The sequence below is a fragment of the Balaenoptera ricei genome, chromosome 3, assembly GCF_028023285.1.
Source record: "Balaenoptera ricei isolate mBalRic1 chromosome 3, mBalRic1.hap2, whole genome shotgun sequence".
Classification (NCBI taxonomy): domain Eukaryota; kingdom Metazoa; phylum Chordata; class Mammalia; order Artiodactyla; family Balaenopteridae; genus Balaenoptera; species Balaenoptera ricei.
The window spans coordinates 177352699-177378038 of record NC_082641.1 but is presented as its reverse complement, the minus strand read 5'-3'; the positions used below and the strand labels follow the sequence as shown (position 1 = coordinate 177378038).

Here is a 25340-nt window from a genome sequence, read left to right as displayed (position 1 = left end):
AGAGAGAGAGAGGGAGATAGACCCACACTGGGACCCATCAGCCAGACAAACTTCTCTTCACTGTGGAGAAAGGAGAGGATGAGAGGTTTGTCAGGCTGTCCTTTATGAGTGGAGGCGACTCAGCAAAAAGGACCACGATGCCCTGGCTGTGTTGAGCAATTCTGGCTCTGCCCTTCCCCTCTCCCCACACCCCCTGTTACTGAAAACCCCGGGAACAGCGAGAAAGTGCTCTTCACTGAATGACAGAACCTGCACGATGTGGAGCTTCCGTTTTCTCCTCTTTTGGGGTGCGTATGAACCTGAATAGGGGGTCTGGGGAGAGCCTGCACTGGAAATAGACTGCAAGGAAAAGGGAGGGCCTCGACCGTCCAGCCAAGAGATCATAATTCTAGGCTGGACACTGCAAACATCTTCACTGGGGAACCTTTGACCAAAATCAGTCGGCTCAGGGAATTCATCTGTCAAGGAAGAGTTTCGTTATAGTCATTCAGTTGACATGTATTTCCTGAGTACCCACTGTATGCTGGGTGCTGTTTTAGGCACTGAGAATAGAGCAGTGAACAAACAGACAAGGTTACTGCCCCTGTGAGGCTGACATACCGGCGGGAGGAGATACGAAGAAAGGAAGCCACTAGCAACCTCCCAAGTAGCACCGTTCTAAGTTCCTCAAATAGAGAATGTATTCAATCTACACTAAATGCCTCTGATATTGGGTCATTAATAGTCCCATTTTCTCAGGGTAGTGGGATTGCTGGGTCATATGGTAGTTCCATTTTTAGTTTTTCAAGGAACCTCCATACTGTTCTCCATAGTGGCTGTATCAATTTACATTCCACCAACAGTGCAAGAGGGTTCCCTTTTCTCCACACTCTCTCCAGTATTTATTGTTTGTAGATTTTTTGATGATGGCCATTCTGACCGCTGTGAGGTGATACCTCATTGTAGTTTTGATTTACATTTCTCTAATAATTAGTGATGTTGAGCATCTTTTCATGTGCTTCTTGGCCATATGTATGTCTTCTTTGGAGAAATGTCTATTTAGGTCTTCTGCCCATGTTTTGATTGGGTTGTTTGTTTTTTTGATATTGAGCTGTATGAGCTGTTTGTATATTTTGGAGATTAATCCCTTGTCAGCTGCTTCATTTGCAAATATTTTCTCCGATTCTGAGGGTTGTCTTTTTGTCTTGTTTATGGTGTCCTTTGCTGTGTAAAAGCTTTTAAGTTTCATTAGGTCCCATTTGTTTATTCTTGTTTTTACTTTCAAAATTGGGTCATTTGTAGAGACGTGGATGGACCTAGAGACTGTCATACAGAGTGAAGTAAGTCAGAAAGAGAAAAACAAATATCGTATATTAGCGCATGTATGTGGAATCTAGAAAAATGGTACAGATGAACCTATTTGCAAAGCAGAAATAGAGACACAGACGTAGAGAACAAACGTATGGACACCAAGGGGTGGAAAGGGTGGGGGTGGGATGAATGGGGAGATTGGGTTTGACAGATATACACTACTGTGTATAAAATAGATAACTAATGAGAACACTCTGCATAGCACAGGGAACCCTACTCAGTGCTCTGTGGTGACCTAAATGGGAAGGAAATCCAAAAAAGAGGGGATATATGTATACATATAGCTGATTCACTTCGCTGTACAGCAGAAACTAACAACATTGTAAAGCAACTATACCCCAATTAAAATAAAATAGTCCCATTTTACAGAGGAGAAAAATGAGGCAAAAGAGATTAAATAACTTGCCCAAGACCACTTAGCTAGTAAGGGGTAGAGCTAGGATTTAAAAACAGGCATCCTGGATCCAGAGTCTGTACATCTCTAAACTATGCTGCTCCAAATAACAAATAAACAAAAGCATTTCAGGGAGTGGCAAGCGCTATGAAAAAAATTGTCCCAGAGTGTGACTGGCGGTTACGTAGAAGAGGGAAGTCAGGGGAAGGTATTTCTGAAGAAGTGTTGTTGGTGCTGAGGCCTGAACAATGAGATGGAGCCATCCTGTCTGTTCTCTTAATTTTTTTTTTCTTCAGGTGTCAGTTTTTCTTGGTTTTGCTTATCTTTCATGTCATGGTTTCCCTCACGGGTCTCGTGAGGTTTGGTCTTTGGTTCAAATCTAAGAATGGGGGACCTTATCTAAGCAACAAGCGTGGGTTTTCTCTGTGTTGTACATTGGATCCGTTTCCCTTATTTCACTGAGGAGAAAATTTGGTCACAAAGAGATTAAGTAACTTTCCCAAGGCCACGTAGTCTGTAATTGGTGAAGCCAGATTTTTAAGCCCAAGCATTTTGACCCTGGCGCTGGTATGCTTAAACACAATGTTCTGTTGCCTTTAAAATAATGAAAGAGCAAGAGAATTTCAGTTAGTGATAATAAGAAAGTTGGGAGTTTGGGTCTGTGGGACTTGTCGACTGGCAGGTTTCATTAGAAGGAGCAGGTAATTTGTGGACCTCAAATGCTAAAATGCAGACTTGTTTCTTTGGGCTGTCAGCACTGGTGCTGGCCATTAGCACTCTATTCTGCCCTTAATAAGCAAAGAGTGGTGATGACGACATTGATGGTGGTGATGATACTGTTGGTGATACTGAAGATGAAGATAATATGATGATGATGATGGTGATTATGATACGATGTGATGATGGTGAGAGAGGAGCTAAATGCTGGGGGACTGCACTGCCTTTTAGATGTTAAAAAAATTGTCTTACCCTCCGATAAAAATTTAATACTACAGATATACTATATACTTATTTATATATTATATGTATATCTGTATGTGTCTTATACATGAAGAGTAAGATTTTTTTCATCTCTCCCCAAGAACCAAGTTTTGCTTTTGGGGGGAGATATCATTTCTTTTGAGAATGCATGTTTCAATGTATGGGGTTTTTTTTTTTCTTCTAATATTTATTGGGGTATAGTGGATTTACAATGTTGTGTTAATTTCAGGTGTACAACAAAGTGACTCTGCTATACATATACATATATCCACTCTTTTTTAGATTCTTTTCCAATATAGGCCATTACAAAATATTGAGTAAAGTTCCCTGGGCTATACAGTAGGTTCTTATTAGTTGTTTTTTTTTTTTTTCTTTTTGGCCGTGCTGCGCGGCTTGCGGGATCTTAGTTCCCCGATGAGGGATCGAACCCATGTCACCTGCAGTGGAAGTGCGGAGTCCTAACCACTGGACCTCCAGGGAATTTCCTCAATGTATGTTTTTGAAAATCATCTGGAACTCTTTGTAAATGAAAAAAAAAATGAAGATAATACAAACAAAATGGAAAATGAAAATGAAGTGCAGAAAAGCAGGAATGGTGGCTGTGAAGGTTATATAACATAATGTAAGCTTGTCATTCACTTGGGGCTTTCATCTAAGCTCATCAAACCTGTTTCTATGAGGCTACACCAAGAGTAATTTTTCAGGTTGAGTCCAAAGAGCTTCTTGATGGGTCATGGTGTTTTTTTCTTTTCTTTCTTCACAGGGTGTTGTGGTATATACACCTGGGGAATGTTCACATTACCCTCACTGGAACCAATGACAAGACGTAAGTTGGGGAATCTATATGCCCAGCATGGCGGGGAGGAGAATCTTCTGACCCAGGCAGCTGAGCCACAGGTGGACACTTGCCACAAACTAGTCCGTGGCTGAACAAGGGATAACATCCAGGTCTCCCGCTTCCCACCCAGGCTTTTTCTCTTGTGCCTTAAACTTGCTGTGTGACCTCAGGCAAGTCACACGACCTCTTTGATCTTCAGTTTCCTCAGCTGCGAGATACAGGTAACGAGGGTTCCTATGTCACAGGGATGTTGTGAAGCTTAAAACCAAAGAGGTAACGTTGTATACTACCTGGCGTGTGTGAGGAGAGCTTCATGAATGATGGGGCAGTGGAGATGGGGATGGGATTTATTTAAACTACAACTCAACGTGGGGGAAAAAAAGTGCATCTTTAGATGTTTCGTTCAGTATTCTCATCTTCCACACAAGCTCCTGCTGGATCCAGGAGGAGAAACATGGCCAGTTCTGTGTTCTCAGTGTCTCAGTTTCCTGGCTCAGCCTTATTTGGGAAACTCAGTCTTTATGGTACGAAGAGTTAATCTTTCAAATCTCCTCACCCTACTCTCGTTCCTCCTGAGATGGTGTGTGGGTGTTGGTGTAGGGGCAGCTTATGGCATCTTGCAGCAGTGAAGTGTGGGCTCTGAATGGGGTGTTTTGTCCACTGGGGGGAAAAAACATGGTAACAACTTGGAATAAACTAAATGTATGCTTACACCAGGGAATTGGCTGGATAAATTGTCGCATTTGTGAGACCAACCCAAGCTACTGTAACAAATAAACCCCAAACTGTCAGTGGCTTAAGAAAAAGAAATTTCATTCTTGTTTAAGAGTCCAATGAGGATATTTCTGGCTGGTGGGTGGTTTTCCTACGTGTGGTGATTCAGGGACCCAGATGCTTTCTGTTTTGTGGCTCAGCCATACTGGTATCTCAGAGACTCTGCAGACAACGGCGAAGCCACATTATTAAAACCCAGGCTCGGCAGTGACACACGTCAACGGCCGTGCATGGTCACATGACCACACCTGGATGCAAGGTGAGCTGGGAAATGTAGTCCATGGCAGGGTAGTTGCCTCCTACTGTCAATTCTACACCATGGAAAGGAGAGTGTGAAGTTTTTGTTCGATCTTGGGCTACCTAGCTATCTCGGGCACAGTTAGAGCCCATGGATATAATGGAATGCTATACAGCTGATAAAAAGCTTAAGTTTGGTCATGTGAACTGACTTGGAAAGTTGCCCCAAACATTATTTTCTTAATTTTTTTAATTATAGAAATATTTAAACGTTCAAAGGTAGGGAGAATAGTATAACAAACTCCCATGTACCCATTGCTCACCTTCAACACTTGGCAAATTTTGCTGCTCTTGGTTACAGGAGAAAGAAAGTAATAGTGGAGGGTGGGAGGGAGGGAGATGCAAGAGGGAGGAGATATGGGAACGTATGTATATGTATGGCTGATTCACTTTGTTATAGGGCAGAAACTAGCACACCACTGTAAAGCAAGTATACTCCAATAAAGATGTTAAAAAAATAAATAAATAAAATAAAATATTGCATATTTTAAAAAAAAGAGAAAGTAATAGTAGGACAGAGGTGTCCAAAAGAACTTTCTATGACAATGAACATGTTCTAGATCTACAGTAGTCACTAGTCAATGGAGCTACTGAGAACTTAAATGTGGCTACTGCAATTGAAGAATCAATGCTTCATTTTATTTAATTTTAATAGATTTCAGTGTAAACAGCCATATATGATTAGTAGCTACTGTGTTGGACAGCACAGCGGACTGTATGTTGCGTGATACCATTTGTGTTCAGAAAATTGTGTGAATTGATAAATTCATTTATATTTAATGTTATATTTACATGATTGAGTTTGTGAATAGGACCTAGCCTTGAAGGAGTCACTCTAAGCTTTTGACAGTAGTGACCCCTGGGTATAACGATGGGGCACAGGGAAATCTTCACTTTTAATTTTATATACTTCTGCATTGTTTGAATTTTTTTTACTATAATTATTACCTTCTTAAAAAAAGATAAAGACAAATGAAACAACAGATACACAGCACTATATATAAAATAGATAAGCAACAAGATCCTACTGTATAGCACAGGGAACTGTATTCAATATCTTGGAATAACCTATAATGGAAAAGAATCTGAAAAAGAATATATATATATATATATATATATATATATATATATATATATATATATATATATATATGTATATGAACTGAATCACTTTGCTGTACACCCGAAACTAATACAACATTGTAGATCAACTATACCTCAATAAAAAAAAAATTTTTAAAAACCCAAAGAAACAAAAATAAGGATCACCACCTGCTTTTGGTTAATTTCTATAGAAGCAGAGTTTGAGGTGAGGATTCTTGTGTGAGTAATTTATTAAGGAAGGGCTCTCAGGAGACACTTGTAGGGGAGGGAGGGAAGCAGGATTGGACAGGGGAAGAACTAGCCACTCAGAAGGTGTTTCAGGAGAGTTTCAGCCACAATCTGATCCCAGGGGGAGCTCTGGAGTGTGAATTACACCACAGAGGTTCACCTGCTCAGAGGCCATTACACTCCTGCATCTGTCAGGCAATACTTCTAGGCCAGCGAGACGTGGGGGGGGGGGGGGGCGGGGGGGGGGGATGCGATGCCAATCAGGTAAATTGGATGGGGGTAGGGCCGAGAGCGGCTGCTATCCCCCCTCCACCCATATTTTTAAAACTTTTTTTTTTTTGGCCTCACCGCGCAGCATGCGGGATCTTAGTTCCCTGACCAGGGATTAAACCCATGCCCCCTGCAGTGGAAGCGCGGAGTCTTAACCACTGGACTGTCAGGGAAGTCCCCCCTTTTTCTTAACTGTTTTTAAAAATTGAAGTATAGTTAATATTCAATGTTGTGTTAGTTTCAGGTGTCCAGCAAAGTGATTCAGTTTTATACACACACACACACACACACACACGTGTATATATATTCTTTTTCAGATTCTTTTCCATTATAGGTTATTACAAGAAATTGAATATAGTTCCCTGTGCTATACAGTAGGTCCTTGCTGTTTACCTGTTTTATATATAGTAGTGTGTCTATGTTAATCCCAAACTCCTAATTTATCTCTTCCCCCCGCCACCTTTCCCCTTTGGTAACCATAAGTCTGTGTTCTATGTCTGAGTCTATTTCTCTTTTGTAAATAAGTTCATTTGTATCATTTTTTAAAATTCCACATATAAGTGATATCATATGATATTTGTCTTTGATTTACTTCACTTAATTTGATAATCTCTAGGTCCATCCATGTTGCTGCAAATGCCATTATTTCATTCTTCTTTATAACCGAGTAATATTCCATTGTATGTGTATGTGTATATATATCTATCTCACATCTTCTTTATCCATTCATCTGTCCATGGACATTAGGTTGCTTCCATGTCTTGGCTCTTATAAAAAGTGCTTCCATGAACATTGGAATCCCATCCTTTCTTACTTGGCAAGGTGTGAAGAACTCGTGAGCTGATGGTGGTAAATCCCCAGGAAGAGGCTGGGTTTTCCTCTTCACATCCTCACTCCCTCTTTCATAACTCACCACTGTGATCATTGTTACCCACAGAGAAAGGGAACCTGGTTTGAAAGGATGGGTCATGGCCAGATCTCAAAGGGATCCATCGACTTCTCTTTCCTTGCAGGTGAGCGGACGCGGCGGTTGTCGACACATTTTGGTAAGAGACTCCCCCACCTTGGGCAAATGCCTCTGTCACTCGGTTTTGTCACCTGATTAATGACAACCCCTACCTAATGGAGTAAAGTAGTGATGACTCAGTTCCATGTGGAGTTGTTATGACGTGGGCTGTGGAGTCACGCTTCCTGGGTTCGAATCTTGGTTCCAGGGCTCATCGCCATGGGGACCTCGGGTATCTCGGTAAATTACCCAAGGCTTCAGTTCCATGAAAATGAGTGAGGGGAGTTAATCCCACAGGGGTTTAATGAGGGTGGAATGAGGGAAGATATAGGCAGTGCTTAGTCGATACTTGGAACATAGTAAGTGCTCAATTATGTTAGCCCTCTTCCTACTCCTCCTCCCCCTTTCCCCTCCCCTCCCCCTTTCCCCTCCTCCTCCCCCTTTCCCCTCCCCCTCCCCCTTTCCCCTCCCCCTCCCCCTTTCCACTCCCTCTCCCTCCTCTTCATCCTCCTCCTCCCTCTTCTCCTCTCCCTTCTTCCTCCCCTCCCTCTTCTTCCTCCCTGTCCCCCTCTTCCTTCCCCCCTTCCTCCTCTCTCTCCTCCTCCAAGCATCACAAATTAACTGGTTCTTCTTGGCTCAGCTGCAGCTGCGCCAAAGCTGGTAGCCAGTGGTGGAGCACAGCCAGGAGGATGAGCTGGTCTCCCCCCTAACATCCGTCCACTCTGCTTGGCTCTCTCTTGCATTCTGACTCGTGGTGTGACCTGGGAACGGTTTTACAAACTCTCTTGGGCCTCCCTTTCCACATCTGTAGAAAGGAGTCCTAACGTTTACCTTGAAGTACGGTGACCCACTATCCTGGCTTGCCCCAGACTGGAGGGAAGGGGTGTTTCCCAGGATGCTGGACTTTGAGTGCTAACACCAGGAAAGTCGTGGGGAAACCAGGATGGCTTGGTCATCTCGCCTCAAAGCATTATCGTAAGACTGCAGAACATCTAAGGGAGGGGCTCAGCACATGGAAGACACCTAGGAAATGGTAGTTGTAGTTAATATTTTTTAAAGTCTCTTTGCCTCCTTGAGTCTCATTTTCTATGTTGGTCAATTAAGTGACCATCTATTAAGATGTTTTGCTCACGGTTGAGGATCATGTGTATGTCTCAGTTGGATGGTTGACGTGGCTTCTGCCCTGGTCTCCTGTTTCCTTGCCCTTCTAAGAATGGCCAGAGGGCGCCTGTGAGCCCCTGAGTCAGGTCCCGCCCCACCTCTGCCCACAGCCCTCCAGGGCTCCCTCCTCCCTCAGGGCAAAAGTCTGAGTCCTCCCTGCTGCACACAAAGTCCTGCATGACCTGCCCTGTCTCCTCCCTGCCCTCCCCTCCTCCCTCTCTCTCCCTTGCTCACTCTGCTCCAGCCACCCGGGTTTCTTTGCTGTTCCTGCAACACGCCAGGCACTGTCCTGCCCCAGGGCCTTTGCATGTGCTGTTCCTTCTGCCTGGAATCTTTTGCTCCCTATATATACATGGCTTCCTCCCTCACCTTCTGTATGCTTCAGCTCATGAGTTATCTTCTCAGTGATTACCCTATTTTTGACATTGTATGCCTCATCAGATTATCATCTCCGTGAAGGTGGGGAATTTTGTATGTCTTGTTCCTCTGCTGAATCCACAGGGCTTAGAATATTGCCTGGCATATAGTAGGTGTTTGTATTTGTCAGGGTTATCCAGCGAAACAGAATCAATAGAATGGATAGCTACATATAAGTATACGTAAATATTTATTGTAAGGAATTGGCTCACACGATTCTGACAAGTCTCAAGATCTGCAGGCCAGAAAGAATTTGGAGAACTGAGCAAAGGTGAGTGTGGCTGGTGGGACCAGGTAGAAGATGAGCCAGAGAAGCTGGCAGGTGGCCGGTCACACAGGACTGTGTTGCTATTCTGGTTTGGGGTGGATTTGAGTCCTGAGAGATTGAGCTAGAGGAAGAAAGAAAGTAATGGGAAACTCAGAGTTGAGAGATCACAAATGGTAATACACAGTAAATCTGCAAAAAGAAATGTTGCCTTTGTAGAAGAAAGAGGAAGCTGGAAATGAGAAGAGAGTTACAATCTGAGGCATAGGGCAGGGAAGGGAAATAAACAAGGCAGAGTGCAGGCAGCTAAGAGTCTGGCTCTCAAGACCTTAGTAATGAAAATCTGTCCCTTTAGTTTTTGCAGCACTTTATAAAGAGCTTTCCCGTGATTTCCCATCCCACTAATAAGATGGGGGCACTTTTGTTGACTTCTCTCTTTCTATTACATCCCACATCCAATCCATCGGCAAATGCCGTTAGCATTACCTTCTGAATAAACCCAGAATCTTATGCGCGCCACTGTTCCCACCTGGGCTGTATCCACCATCATCGCTCACCTGGACAAGTGCAGTTGCTTCCTACCTGGTCATCCTACCTCTGCTCCGATACAGTTCATCCTCCAACCAGTGGCCAGAAGGATCATGTTAAAACCTAAGTGATGCTGTATTCCTCCTCTGCTCAAACTCTCCCATGGCTCCCATCTGTCTCTGATAAAAAGCTGAAGTCTTACAATGGTCCAGCAGTTCCTACATGATTTTGTCATATCACCTCCTCCTACGCACCCGTCATCGACTCTGCTCCAGCCACACCCGTCTTGTAATTCCATGACATCACTAGGCATGGTCCTGCCACAGGACCTTTGCACTTGCTGTTTCCTCTGCCTTAAATAGTTTCATAGCTCACTCACTCAGCTCCCTTAGGTCTTTGCTCAGATGTTACCTTCTCAGTGAGGTCTTCATTACCGAGCACCCACTATGCACTCGGGACACAGCAGTAAGTGAGACAGACACAAACCCCTGCCTTCTGGGAGCTCCCAGTCCGTCAGGACAACAGACTTGAAACAACCAATTGCAAAAGTTTTTGCGTAGAATTGTCTTAGAAATTGCCTGAAGATTTATTGCGTTTCCAGCCAGACCCACCTCTTCTTGCCTAGCAGTAGTGAAAACCACGCGCTTTGGATTTTGACAGGCCTGCTGCCGCCTCTCACCAGCTGTATGTCCTTGGGCAAGTCACTGAACATCTCTGACCCTCAGTTTTCCACAGCTGTATAATGGGAACTGGATTCGTTTTCTGTGGCTGCCTTAACAAATCCCCATAGACTTGGTGGATTAAAATAACAAAAACATTATCTTACGGCTCTGGAGGTCAGAAGTCCGAAATGGGTCCTACTGGGCTAAAATCAAGATGTCAGCAGGGGCTGCAATAAAATCAGTTGCAGGGCTGTAATGTTCGCTCATAACTCTTCTGTCTAGAGCTCTGATGCTCATTCAGGGACTTGTTAAAAATGAAGAATCTTAGGTCCATCCCGAGACCCGAATCAGCATCTGATTTCCCAAGATCTCTTGGGGATCCCAGATGAGGCAGATGCTACTGGTCTGTGGACCCCACTTGGAGTAGCAAGTATCCAGGGCAGCGCTTCTCATACTTTCATGTGCACACAAATCACCTGAGGATCTTGCTCAGATGCAGCTTGTGATTTAGTAGGTTGGTGGCGGGGCCTGGGATTTTGCATGTCCATCAAACTGCCAATCAATGCTGCTGCTGCTGCTGGTCTGTGGACCACACTTGGAGCAGCAAGGGTCTGGGGTCTATAAGGTCCTTCACTGAGCTCCCTTGTTGGCTGTATCAGTTTCCCAGGGCTGATGAAATTACCATAAACCAGGTGGCTTAAAACAACAGAAATGTATCCTCTCACAGTTCTGGAGGCCAGAAGTCTGAAATCAAGGTGCTTTCTCTGAAGGCTGTAGGGGAGAATCTATTCCAAGCTCTCCTAGCTTCTGGTGTTGCTGGTCAGGCTTGGTGGTCCTTGGCTTGTAGATGCATCCTTCTGATCTCTGCCTCCATCATCACGTGCTGTTCTCCCTGTCTCTGTGCCTTGCTTCTTGTGCTTAGAAAGACACCAGTCATATCAGATTAAAGGACCACCCTGCTCCAGTATAATCTCATCTTAATTTAGGTCTTAATTACATTCACAAAGACTCTATTTCCAAATAAGATCACATTCTCAGGGACCAGTGTTTAGGACTTCAATAACTTCAACATTTTGGGGAGGGGGGACACAATTCAACCCATAACAGTCACCTTCCTTCTCTTGCGCTGGCTTCCCTTGCAGCCCCACTCGGTGCTCTAACCCAAATCCTTTCTTCTCCATTGCCTAGATACGAATGGATGTGCAGATACCACCATGTGTCCGGCGTACGCAACCTGCACCAACACTTCAACAAGTTACTACTGTACTTGCAAAAAAGGCTTCCTGTCCAGCAATGGACTGAAAAAGTTCAGGGACCCACGAGTGGAATGCAAAGGTGAGTTCATGCCCCCTCAAAATCCCCTAGCATTTGGTTGGAAAATCAGCTGGAAGCTGGTTGGGCAGCAGATGTAGGCACTTTTTCTTTTTTCCCAAGCGTTATTTCCTCCCTCCTTCCCGCCCTGTCTCTCCCTTTCTTCCTTCCTTCCTTCCTTTCTTTCTTTTCTTTCTTTCTTTCTTTCTTTCTTTCTTTCTTTCTTTCTTTCTTTTCTTTCTTAATCCCTTCCTTCCTTCCTCCCTCCCTCCCTCCCTCCCCCTCCCCACCCCTCACTCTCCCTCTCTCTCTCTCTCTCTCTCTTTCTTTCTTTCTGTTCCTGGTCACAAAAACCTCCAATGATTAGAGACAAGTGTTAGAATAAAAAGAACAAAATTATGTTATTTGTCAATATCCAGAAATAACCACTGATTTCCTTCTGGTCGCCTCTCCATGCAAATCACAAGAATTTCTGCATGTATTGAGTGCCAGGCCCTGTGTGAAGGGCTTTATGTGCATTTTCACATTACGTCAAGTGTAGTCGTTGTGATGATCTCCACCATACAGGTGAGAAGACCGAGGCTTGGAGAACTGAAATGACTTCTTTAGGATCAGTCAAACTGGAATTCAAACCCAGGTCTTTTTGAGTGTAACAGCGATCTCTCAACCACTTACCTATTTGCCACAGTCCAGTTGTGAAGCGTTGGGAAATTGTATTTAATCTCTCTAAGCCTCACTATTTCCATCTGTAAAATGGGAGTATAAGAGTACCTACATTAAAGGATATTTGAGATTATATGCAGTAGTGTATGCAGTGTGCTAGGCACATGTACAGTCCCAAGAGCTACTATTAACATAAATAATAGAAACTAAAATAATTCCCAGAATAAGCTAAGTTTTTGGTTTTTAGTCCTTATATTTAGACCCAAACTCTCCTCTTGACTGTAAAGATCTGACTATGCCTCTGACATAGTTTGCAGGGGTCTGCAAACTTTTTCTGTAAGGGGTCAGATAGTAAATATTTTGGAGGTTGCTGGCTGAATGATCTCTCTTGACTACTTAGTACTCCAGCTGTAGTGCAAAAGCAGCCATAGATGATACATAAATAAATGAGTGGGGCTGTGTTCTAATAAAACTTTATTTATACAAACAGGTGGCAGGCTGGATTTGACTTATGGGCTGTAAATCATTTGCTGAGCTCTGAACAAGAGAACTGATTTGTATTATTATAGTTCCCAGGGAGCCCCAAACATACTTTTTATTAATTTTTTTAAAATTTTTGGCTGTGTTGGGTCTTCGTTTCTGTGCGAGGGCTTTCTCTAGTTGTGGCGAGCGGGGGCCACTCTTCATCGCGGTGCGCGGGCCTCTCACTGTCGCGGCCTCTCTTGTTGCGGAGCACAGGCTCCAGACGCGCAGGCTCAGTAGTTGTGGCTCACGGGCCTAGTTGCTCCGTGGTATGTGGGATCTTCCCAGACCAGGGCTCGAACCCGTGTCCCCTGCATTGGCAGGCAGATTCTCAACCACTGCGCCACCAGGGAAGCCCCAAGCATACTTTTTAAAAAAATTATTTTTTATTGAAGTGTAGTTGATTTACAATGTTGTGTTAGTTTCTGCTGTACAGCAAAATGATTCAGTTATATATATGTATATATATGTATATGTGTGTCTGTGTATATGTGTGTGTGTGTATATATATATATTTTTCAGATTCTTTTCCATTATCGTTTATTACAGGATATTGAATATATTTCCCTGTGCTGTACAGTAGGACCTTGTTGTTTATCCATCCTATGTGCAATACTTTGCATCTGCTAATCCCAAACTCACATTCCATCCTCCCCTCCACTCCCTTGGCAATGACAAGTCTGTTCTCTATGTCTGGGAGTCTATTTCTGGCTTGGAAATAAATTCATTTGTGTCATATTTTAGATTCCACATAAAAGTGGTATCATACGGTATTCGTTTTTCTCTGTCTGACTTCACACAGTATGATAATCTCTAGGTACATCCACATGTTGCAAATGGCATTATTTCATTCTTTATCATGGCTGAGTAATATTCCGTTGTACATATGGACCACATCTTCTTTATCCATTCATCTGTTTATGGACATTTTGGTTGCTTCCATGTCTTGGCTACTGTAAACAGTGCTGCTATGAATATTGGGGTGCATGTATCTTTTCAAATTATGATTTTGTCCAGATATATGCCCAGGAGTGGAATTGCTGGATCATATGGCAACTCTATTTTTAGTTTTTAAGAGGAACTGCCATACTGTTCTCCATAGTGGCAGCAGTGATTTACATTCCCACCAACAATGTAGGAGGGTTCCCCTTTCTCCACACCCTCTCCAGCCTTTGTTGTTTGTAGACTTTTTATGATGGCCATTCTGACTGGTGTGAGGTGGTACCTCATTGTAGTTTTGGTTTGCATTTCTCAAATAATTAGTGATGTTGAGCATCTTTTCATTGGCCATCTGTACAAACATACTTTTTAAAATCTTTAGGCTACAGTTCATGGGTTATTCAGTAAGCACAGTAGTCTTGTTGGTCCCTTGTTTTTAAATAAGGGGTGAGAGCATCATTCCCCGTCTACAAAATTGTAGATACTACAGCAAGGATCTTGTCTGCTCTATGTCTTTGACCTGTGGTACCTAACACATTGTGAATATTTGATAGATATTTGTCAAATGAAGGACCATGCTACCTTATTCTTTATGTCAACTCCAGACCTAATCACCCTGCAATTGATGGACACTAGGTCTTTCTAATGTTTCATTACTTAAAGCTGGAACGAACATTCCTATGATCTTATCTTGATATATAGTGGCAGGTACAGATTTCTCTCTAGGAGAGGCACAGTTTGCTGGGACGGAGCTATAGGATACTTGCCTTTAAGTTCTATTTGCACGACAAGTGCATCGTAAGTGTTTATTTAGGGTGACTTGACAGAGTAGGGCTGAAGGAGATTAGGGGAGGACCACCCCATGGTACCATGACTGCACAATTCTATGGGTGCTTCAATGAGTAAACACCTAGAGGTGGGTTTGGGAACTGTTCTGGTTATCTATTGCTGGGGAGCAGCAAACTTTGTGTATTAAAACACCAGCAATCATTTATCTTGCTCATGAATGAATCTTCCATTTGGACTGAGTTTGCTGAGGATGACTTGACTTTGTTCTACATGTCGTTAGTTGAGTCGGCTCAACTGGGGGCTAGAGGATCCAATTTGCAGGGGGCTCACTCAGAAGGCTGGCAAGCTGGTGCTGGCTGTTGGCTGGCTGCTCTGCCAGGGCTGTGGGCTGGAGGTCTTAGTTCCTCTCCACGTGGGCTGCCTTTTCATGGCTGGTTGAGTTTCCTCACAGTGTGGTAGCTGAGTCAAGCATGAGCATCTCAAGAGAACAAGGTGGAAGTGTGTGACATTTTTATGACTTACATGGTATATTTAGGACCTAGTGTCACCACCACCATAGTCACAAGCATGCTCAGATTCAAGGGGAGGAAATATAGACCCCAGGGCTTGATGGAGGGAATACCAATGAAAGGGCATTGAATTAAGGGCATATGGGATCGAAGACATTGTTTCAACCAGCTTTGGAAAATACAAAGTGTTTCACAAGATGAAGAAAATTTGTAACACTCTGACTCTTTTTCTCTCCAGATATAGATGAATGTTCTCAAAGCCACCCACCATGTGGTCCTAACTCAATCTGCAGAAACCTGCCAGGGAGGTATAAGTGCAACTGTTTGCCTGGTTTCTCTTCTCCCACTGGAAATAACTGGAACCCAGGAAAGCCAGGTCATTTCACCTGTACAGGTAATGCGCTCAGGATCTCAGGCATGCGTCTTTGGTGGACAGCTCCTATTGAGTTCGGTACCTGTGTTTCTAACCATAGACACCTAATCTTTTGTCTCTCCAATGTCCTCCACTGCTCCTCAGACATTAATGAATGCCTCTACAGTGGGGTCTGCCCAGAGCACTCTGAGTGTACCAACTCTTTGGGAAGCTACAGGTGCAGCTGCCAAGTTGGATTCACCTCTAACAACTCCATCTGTGAAGGTATAGAGAACCTGATCTTCTTTACCTACTCGATTAATTAAGAACTTCATATAGTGATCCTATGTGGCAGGGATTATGATCCTCATTTTAGAAATAATCCAGTCGAGGCTCAGAGAGGTAAAGTCATTTGTCCAAGAATACACAGCTATTAAGAAGAAGAACCTGAATTTGAACTCCCGTTGAGGGCCTACTATGAGTTAAGCAGTGGGTCAGGCAGTATTTGAGAGTAACGGGGAGCTCTATCCTTAGAGTGATTCACTCACCACCCTGTGGGGGGGAGATATTGACAACGTCTGGAGACATTTCTGGTTGTCACAACTGGTGGTGGAGGCGAGTGGTTTGTGTTACTGTCAACTGGTGGGTAGAGACCAGAGATCCTGCTGAACATCCTCCAATGCACAGAAAAGCCTCCCCACAGCCGAGAATGATCTGGTCCGAAGTGTCAGTAGCGCTGAGATAAACTCTGTCCTGGGGAGAGCTCAGACCCAAACTTCAGAACTTTTCCCTGAAAGGTATTTGAATGAAGACCTGAGAGTTATTCTTGATCCTCCCTCCCCTTCCATATTAAATCAGTCATCATGTCGTTGGGCAAAATTCCTGCTAAATATGTCTTGAATCTCTTCACTCTTTTCCATCCTTGGTTTAGGTTTCATCATTATTGCAACAGCCTCCTCACTAGTCTCTCCCTTTTTCTAGTGTTGGTCCCTTGAATCTATCCTCTGCACTGCAGCCAGAATATTCTCACCAAGAGACAAGGGCCCCATCTTCCTGAGTTTGCTGCAGCACTATTCTTTATTTAAAGGGAGGGTGACTCTATCAAGCAAGGCATGGAGTGATCAAGCCCTCGACATACCCCCTTGGTTTGGAGTTAGAGACATTTGAAGTCATGTCTGACTTTTCTGATCTATTTGTAGCAGTTAGCTATTGCTGAGTAACAAATCATCCCAGAAGTTGGTGGTTAAAACAACCACCATTTGTTTAGTTCTGGATTCCACATGTTGGCAGTTTATGTTGGGCTCTGCTGATCAGTTCTTTGGGTCTCCACTGGGCTTGTTCATGTGTTTGTGGACAGCTGTGGGTCAGCTTTGCTGATCTTGGCTGGGCTGTCTCACATATCTGGGGCTCATCTGGGATGATCCAACTCTCTTGCACCTTGTCTTTTTTTTCTTTTTTTTAAAATTAACTTGGGGTTTGTTCATATGGCAGAGGCAAGGGGTCCAAAGTATGAGCAGAAGCAAGTAAGTTTCTCGAGGTCTAAGTTTGGAACTGGCACCACATTGCTTCTGCCATATTTATTGACCAATGCAAGTCATAGAGCCAGCTACAGTCAAGGGCTGGGGAAACAAACTCCACATCTTAAAGAGAGGAGTGGCAATGTCGCATGGTACGGCACAAACCTCATCCGAAGTTGTGGACACAGGGAGGAGTAAAGGATGACAGCCATTTCTGCAATCTATGATCATTGTGGCTTGAGACTATTTGCCACCCTTTTGCTTGCATACGGTTGACCAGCATTATTCTCAAGACCATGCTTACCTACAAGGACGTTAGAGAGAAGGGAAAGTCTGGGTGTTGGGGAGCATCAGGTGGAGAACAGGTGGAGTGAATCTCCTGATTGCAGTCTCCTGTCCTCGCTGCTTCCTCTGCCTTGACCGGAGTTTCCATTTCCACTCACCAGATGTGGACGAATGTGCTGATCCCAGAACTTGCCCAGAGCATTCAAGTTGCCACAACAGTCTTGGAAGCTACTCTTGTGTCTGCAACCCAGGATTTGAATCCAGCAGGGGAAAGATGAGTTTCCAGGGCCTGGGAGAGACTTGTGAAGGTAGGTTCATGGGTCTCTTGGGGAATCAAGTCCAATCTGTTTGCAAAGACAGCAGTGGTGGGGGAGGATTTGAGGTGGGTCTCAGCTGAATTCAAAGCCCTCATCTGCAAAGCTGAAGCCAATAATCATTCATTCATTCATGCATTCATTCAACAAACACTTCCTGAACACCTACTACATGCCAAGCACTCTTCTAGGGATGGAGGATACAGCAGTGTGTAATGCAGGCAAAAGTACTTGTTCTCATGGAACTTATCATCCAGTGTGGGGAGAGATAGGGAGAAAACAAAGTACGTTCATGGACATATTGTGGGTCAGGGATAGTTAAAGGAGATGAAGACAAAGAAGGCAGGACAGGTGAGTAGGGAGTACTCGAGGGTGAAGTTGTAGTTTTAATAGCGTGGTAGGGAAAGGCCATGCTGAGAAGTTGATATTTGAGAAAAGACCTGAAGGGAGTGAGATACGGGTTATCTGGGGAAGGGTGTTCCAGGAGGGGGGAACAGCACGTACACAGTCCTGAAGGTAGGATCCCAGCCAAGGCACTAAGCTCTTCCATATATGTGCTCATTCAGTCGTCCCAACAACCTGATGCTATCAGTGGTACTTTATACCCATATTATAGATGAGGAAACTGAGCCTCCATTGTGGTGGAATCACCTCTCCCGAGGTCAGATAGAAAGGAAATAAGAGAGTCATGGTAGAACTATGCCTAGTGTGACTTCATACCTCAGCCACCATGATCTGCTGCCTCTGAATGAGGCTACACCTGCTGGTAACTCAGGGTGGGCTTGTGCAGGACAGATATCAATTTAATCACCAAATTTCCAGTCTCTGAGACTCAAGACAGCCTGGAAAGCTGTCATGTAAAAATTCCAGAGCCAGACAGAACCTGAATTTAAATCCCGGTTGTGCCTTTCACAAGCCATGTGACTTTGCACAATTTTGAAGCCTCAGTTTCCTCCTCTGAAAAATGGAAATATTAGTTTACACCTCACAGGGCTGCTGTGAGCCTTTGTTGAGTGGATGCATGTAAAGGATCTTCCTCATTGCCTGCCACAAAGAAAGCTCAACACGTTTGCCATTAACTTTTTATTTTAGTTAACGAATACTTAACATAGTACGTGCTCTGTCCCAGGTTCTGTTGTGAGTTTTTAAACATAGTGTATCATCTTATGTAATCCTCTGAACAACACTATGGGGTGGGTTCTACGATTACTTCCATTTCACAGAGGAGGAAACGGAGACACACGGAGATGAATTCTCTTGTCCAGTGTATTAGTCAGCTCAGGCTGCCATAACAAAGTACCAGAGACTGGGGGGCTTAAACAATAGAGATTTATTATCTCACAGTTTTGGAGGCTGGAAGTCCAAGATCAAGGTGTCAGCATGGTAGGGTTCTGGAAACAGCTCTCTTCCTGGCTTGTACACAGCTGCCTTCTTGCTGTGTTCCCCCATGGCAGAGAGAGCTCTTGTGTTTCTTCTCCTTCTCCCTCTCCTCCTCCTCCTTCTTCTTTTTCATAAGGGCACTAATCCCGTCATGAGGATCCCACCTTCATGACCTCATCTAAACCTAATTATTTTCCACATCCAAATACCATCCCACTGGGGTGTAGGGCTTCAACTTATGAATTTGGGGGGGTGACGTAATTCACTCCATAGCACCCAGTAACATGCAGATTATAAGGGGGCAGAGCCAGGCTTTGAACTCCAGATGTCCATGCTCTCTACCCCTCCACTCTGATATAGTGATTTCTTGGAGAGGTATTGAGATTCATCAACGAGTTTGAGGCTGAGGGAACACAGGTGAGAGAGAATGAGCCTTTGTGAACCTACAGGTAATTGATGAATCCAGATCATGAATTATGAAGAGATTAGAAGGAAAGGATGAGCTCAGCTGGGAACAGACTCTCAGGGTCTTACATAGTCTAATGAGGAGTATGTATTCTATCCTGAGCTGTGGGGAGCCTCATCAGAAGATTTGCATGGGTCATACACATGCCTCTAAATGTTTCCTTTTCATAGTGATGCAAATGTGTTTAAGAAGGTGAGCCCGGAGGAGCTGGGGAAACCCATTGTCTTTAGGTCAGTGGTAGGGCTATGAACTGCTGCTGTAACCTCAGCATCCTTCATCCTTTTGATTTTCTGCTTAGACGTGGATGAATGTTCCAGGAATTCGACACTTTGTGGTCCCAGTTCCGTCTGCACCAACATCCTGGGAAAATACAGTTGCTCCTGCCTACCAGGGTTCTTTTCACCTGATTTGTGGAGCCCTGAGAAACCTGAGGCTTTCAAGTGTACAGGTAACTCTTCCAGCCATTTTGGGGACTTCTCAGCGGATGTCAAACTACCCTGAAATGTAGTGGCTTATATCAACAATCAATTGTTCTTGCCCATGATTCTGTGGGTTGACCCTATGGTGTTTCCGGGGCACTAGGATGGTTGGCAGGTCCAAGATGACCTTGCTTACATGGCTGGTAGTTGGCACTGGTCTCTGGCTGGAAGCTCAGTTGGCCCTTTAGTTTTCCTTATGAACTTTTCCTCATGGCTGCTTGGGCTTCTTCAGAGCATGGCAGCTGGCTCAGAAACCCTCTGAAGGAGATTAGTTAGGTCAGGGTTCCTCAACTTTGGTACTATTGACTTTTGGGGCTGGATAGCTCTTTGTTCTGGGGGACTGTCCTGTGCATTATAGGATCTTTTGCCTCAATCCATTGGATCCCAGCGACCAACAAAAATGTCTCCAGACATTGACCAAGGTCCCCAGAGGGGCAAATCTCCCTCAGTTGAGAACCACTAGTTCAACATAATAGAAATTTCTTACTCTCATATGAATCCAATATGGATATACTTGGCCAAAGGGCAGCTTTCCTCCACAAGGTGATATAGGTGTCCAGTCTCCTTGTATCTCTTGGTTCTTCTATCCCTTAGGGCATTAGAATTCCTGGTTCCAGCCAGCGGTGGGGAAAGAGAGAAAAGGCACACCCACTTCTTAACCACCTTGGCCCAGAAGTGACATGTGTCATGTTCCCATAAGTGAAAGCTAGTCACATGATCCCAGCTAGATGCAGAGGGTTCTGGGAAATGTAGTTCCTGGTTGGGATGCCATGTTTTAGCGACCACTCTCTGCTTTGGAAGGCGAAGCATGATTTTTGTTGGCTTGGTGGCCCACTCGGCCTCATGCCCATTCTCTACTCCACAGATATTGATGAGTGCCTTGATAAGTGCCTTTTCAATGCGACATGCACCAACACCCCCGGGAGCTACTTTTGTACCTGCCACCTTGGCTTTGCACCAAGCAATGGACAGCTCAACTCCATAGACCAAAAAGGGGACTGCATAGGTGAGCGGAGGGTTTGCTGGACATCCCTGGAAAGAAGTATCTCCTTACTCCTCTGAGTTGTTTGATATTCTTGAGTTCTTCGCAGATATTGACGAATGCCTCCAGGATCCATCACCCTGTGGCCCAAATTCTGTCTGCACCAATACCCTGGGCTCCTACAGCTGTGGCTGCATGGTGGGCTTTCATCCCAATCCAGAAGTCTCCTGGAAATATGGCAACTTCAGTTGCAAAAGTAATCATCTCCTTGCATGTCTTGGCAATGGAATCTGTGTCTTGCTTTGGTTGTAGAATCCTCACTTTTCCCAACCTCTGGACCCTCTTCTTTTTTTTACCTCATCCACATATTCTCTCTTTTTCTGTTCATTTACTCATTCATTAATTACTCATTCGATAAATTATTTTTGAAGCATCAATCCATGGGGAAGTTTGAAAGGTTTAAATTTTTTTAAATTATGGATTATTTGATATATTAAAAGTATAGATAACTTATATGGAGGCAATGAAGTATAATAATAAAATGAGTATATCTGAGGCCCTTGGCAACATAAGAACTAGAGCATCATCAATGCCATTGCGTTTCCTACATGCTTCTTCCCTGCTCCGTATCCCTGACTCCTCCCCAGAGGGAACCACACGGAACTTTGTAATTCCCCTACTTAAAATATTCCCCCTCTAAACATTCCTTGCTTAGTTTGGTTTGCTTTGGAGCTTTATAACAATGGTATCATATTATGTATAGTCTTTTCTGATTTGCTTTTTTCACCTACTATCATGCTTCTCAGAGTCGCTGACGTAGCGTGTAGCTGTAGTTTGTTCATTTCCACTGTTGTATAATATGACAATGGATGGATTTCAAGCAGCGGGTGAAGAAATCAGACTTGCCTTTTAATCATATCTTGCTGTGGTTAAGTTTGATTTGGTTGTTTTTGTTTTTTCTTCTTAGGGGTTCCCTTCAAGTGTAAAGAAGATGTGATACCCAACAATGAGTGGGTCCAGCTATGCCAAGTGGGAGCAGCAGTGGAGCCTGAATATGTAAGTATTTTTGAAGGTTCCTAGTTCTTGAAGTTTTCCCAGAAGGCACTTAGGTAGAATGTTGTTTTGCAGCTTTAACAAAGTCAAAAAATACGGTGGCCTAGACCAGATATAAATTTATTTATCTCTTTGTAACAGTCTGAGTATAAGCTGCTGAGAGCTGACATGATGGCTTCATAATACTCTGCCATCACCAACACAAGTCTCCCTCATTTTAGTCCAAAATGGCTGCTCCAGCTCCTGACATCAAGTCTGCAATCCAGCTGGTGGGCAGAAGAGAAGGGGAAGTGAAAGGCACAGTCCTTCCCTTTAAGAGTATGACCCAGTATCACTTTTGCTTACACATAGCTTCAAGGAAAGCTGGAAAGGAAGGACATTTGTCTGTCTAAAACTTGGGGATTTGTTTACTACAAGAAGAAATGGTATTGGAGTCTCACTATTAGTGAAGGTGTATGTGCTGCATCTGTGTGATATGGGATGGGTGATACACAGCCTCCAGGCCAGGCAGAGGAATTTGGATGTCTTGATTCTCTAATGAAGTCATTCTAGTAAGTAAAGACTCCAGAAGCATCTTCAGGTATTGATGTCACTATATTAAATATGAGTTTGTAAATTAGCTTTGGAATTCCCATGCACTTTGGTTCACGGTTGTTTTCCTTTAAATTGTGAAATACACATAAAATTCACCATTTTAAAGTGTACAATTCAGAGCCATTTAGTACACACACACTGGTGTGCAACCACCACCTCTATCTCCAAAACATTTTCATCACCCCCAGAAGAAACCCTATGTACCCATTGACAGTTACTCTGTATTCTCCCCTGGCATCAGCCCCCGATAAACAGTAATCTAATTTCTATCTCCATTGATTTAACTATTCTGGATATTTCATATAAATGGAATCACACACTATATATCATTTTGTGTCTGGCTTCTCTCACTGAGCATCATGCTTTCAAGGTCCGTCCGTGTTGTAGCTGTGTCAGTGTTTCAGTCCTTCTCATGGCTGAATTATATTCCACTTGGACCACTGGTCTTTTCACCCCACTCAATAGTTTTGCTGTTGGTTGATGTTTTCTTTTCTTATTTATGGAAGAGAAAGATGCTATGATTCCAATTCTGATCAAAAGGTGAGTTTTTATCTCCCTGAGAATTCTAGAGACTTGTGACACATCAGGAATTCAGGACCACCCCATGTGGTGGGCTCGATGGCTCAGTTTGTACACTGCACACTTGACCTATGCTCACAAATGCTCTTCCCTCTGGGATACAGGTTTCCTACTGTGCACTGATGAATGCCACCTTCAGCATTCTGGATGATGTCTGTAAAAACAAAACCACCGTCGTCTCTCTGAAGGTAACAATGAAGTCTTCATAATCATGTTTCGAGTTTCAAACATATTGGGGGCACACTTCGGGTGCACAAAATCCTCTTTATCATGAATGGGTTGTGAGTTAACATTTAATCTACTCCAGTTGTAAGGTCTGAAAAATGAACATGCAGGACTATTGCCCTTTACTGTACAGTTTTGTGAGTTTTATTACCTGAGTAGGTTTGTGTAACTACCACCACAGTCGGACAACGGAACAGTTCCATCCCTCTCCCCTGACCCTCCTCTCCTCCCTCCACCCCCACCAACTCCACTGGGCTTCCTCTTTTTTTTTTAACTTAATTTTTTTTTTTTAACTTCTTGGCTGTGTAGCGGGGCATGCGGGATCTTAGTTCCCTGACCAGGGATCGAACCCGTGCCCCCTGCAGTGGAAGTACAGAGTCTTAACCACTGGACTGCCAGGGAAGTCCCTGGGCTTCCTCTTTATAGTCAGATATTCACTCCCTCCACCATTAGCTCCTGTGAATCCCTGATCTGTTTCTCTGTCGTTATTGTTTTGTCTTTTCAAGAGTGTTTTGTAAATGGAATCACACAATAAGTGGCCCTTTGAGTCTAGCTTCTTTCACTTAGCACCATGTTTTCAAGCTTCAGCCACATTGTAGCGTGTGTCAGTGCTTCACTCCTTTTCATGGCTGAGTAGTGTCCCATTTTCTGGATGGACCACAGTTTGTTTATCCACTCATCTTTGAAGGATATTTGAGCTGTTTCCACTTGACCAAGATGTCTTCATTCCTCCATCCCCACCCCAGCTTTTGGCGATTATCAATAGACCTACTAAAAACATTTATCTGTGTGTGTGTGTGTGTGTGTGTGTGTGTGTGTGTACTTGAACTTTCATTTCTCTAGGGTAAATACCTAGAAGTGGGATGACTAGGTGATTACAATTGCAGATTTTAAAAAATAGTTTCTCTTAAGACTTTAAGTTGCAACTTACGGATGTTGTTATTTCATTTATAAATCTGTATGAAAATAAGAATAACACTTTCATTTGTATTCTGGTGAATTTTAAATTAATTTATTAGTATAACATATTTATTCATGAAGTGTACACTCATTCACAGGGTTTTCAGATTAAATTTGTATAAACAATGAACCCTTTCAACAAATTTATTTAAATTCCCTCAAACATTTTCTACCATGTTTACAAATATTCTCATTTCTCCCCAGATTTTAAGGACTTAATGAGGAAGATTTACAAACCTAAAAGGCAAGGTCACTATGCCCTTAAGGGATTCATAAATCCACTGAGTCACATGCATAAATATAATAATTCAGAGTTTTTAAAAAATGTGTAATACGGTGTATCAACAGTCATGTTCTCTTAAATTGTTCATATTAAAATCACGTCTAATTGCTTTTTTGCCATGAAATCATGTGGTTAATTGGTCTGCTTCTCTAATGCGTCAAATTGTTCCAGCCCTTTAAACAACAGATTTCCAAATTATGCCAAAGATTACAAAACCTTCTAAAATTAACACAAAAGTATTACCACTATGAAGTTTTAGCTTGCTTGCAATTTTTTTTTCTTTCCTGAGGATATAAAATAAACTTCCTAGCTAAGAAGAATAGATTTAATGTCAAAGGGGATTTTGATGACATTTCATCAGCCACAGAATTGAGAACCACAGGTTTTCAGGATGATTCTAGCTGAGATTTTTCTGCTCTGTCGGTGGCGAGGGACCCCAAACTCATGACTTTCATTTGGGATATGGTTACAAAACTCAGTGCATCCTGTTTTTCCCAGACAAACATCTCTCAAGTTTCACTCTGATCCAATTTTTATTGAAATTCGTTTCATCTTCTTATCATCAAATTTGGATACATAGAAATTGATTTCCCTGCTAAGATTTCAGTTAATTTCCTTCACCATTGGATTGGATTCAACTAATTTCTTCCCTTCATTTATTAGGTTGTGAGCTTGTGAATTCTTTTCATATTTTTTTGTTGGGATTACATTTTTATAGTCAGTTTATTGACAATAATCAATAATCAAGGAAACAGTATCAGCATTAATATTAATATTATTATTGCTAGTCTTTCCTTAACTCTATTCCTTAGACATAACCAATGTTAATATTTAGATGCATATTTTTCCATATCGTTTTTTAC

The 25340-nt window shown here is 43.1% G+C and overlaps 1 protein-coding gene across 1 annotated transcript in view; it reads left to right on the top strand.

The window, feature by feature from the left end:
* The first annotated feature begins 256 nt into the window (after window positions 1-256).
* Window positions 257-25340, top strand: part of ADGRE1 (adhesion G protein-coupled receptor E1) — a 48494-nt gene continuing 23410 nt past the window's right edge. Inside the window, exons 1-11 of the mRNA XM_059919860.1 lie at window positions 257-287; window positions 3489-3551; window positions 11464-11610; window positions 15247-15402; window positions 15526-15645; window positions 17324-17470; window positions 19621-19770; window positions 20667-20807; window positions 20893-21039; window positions 21751-21839; window positions 23114-23197. Coding sequence (XP_059775843.1) covers window positions 257-287; window positions 3489-3551; window positions 11464-11610; window positions 15247-15402; window positions 15526-15645; window positions 17324-17470; window positions 19621-19770; window positions 20667-20807; window positions 20893-21039; window positions 21751-21839; window positions 23114-23197 — 1275 coding nt within the window. The remainder of the gene's footprint in view (window positions 288-3488; window positions 3552-11463; window positions 11611-15246; window positions 15403-15525; window positions 15646-17323; window positions 17471-19620; window positions 19771-20666; window positions 20808-20892; window positions 21040-21750; window positions 21840-23113; window positions 23198-25340) is intronic.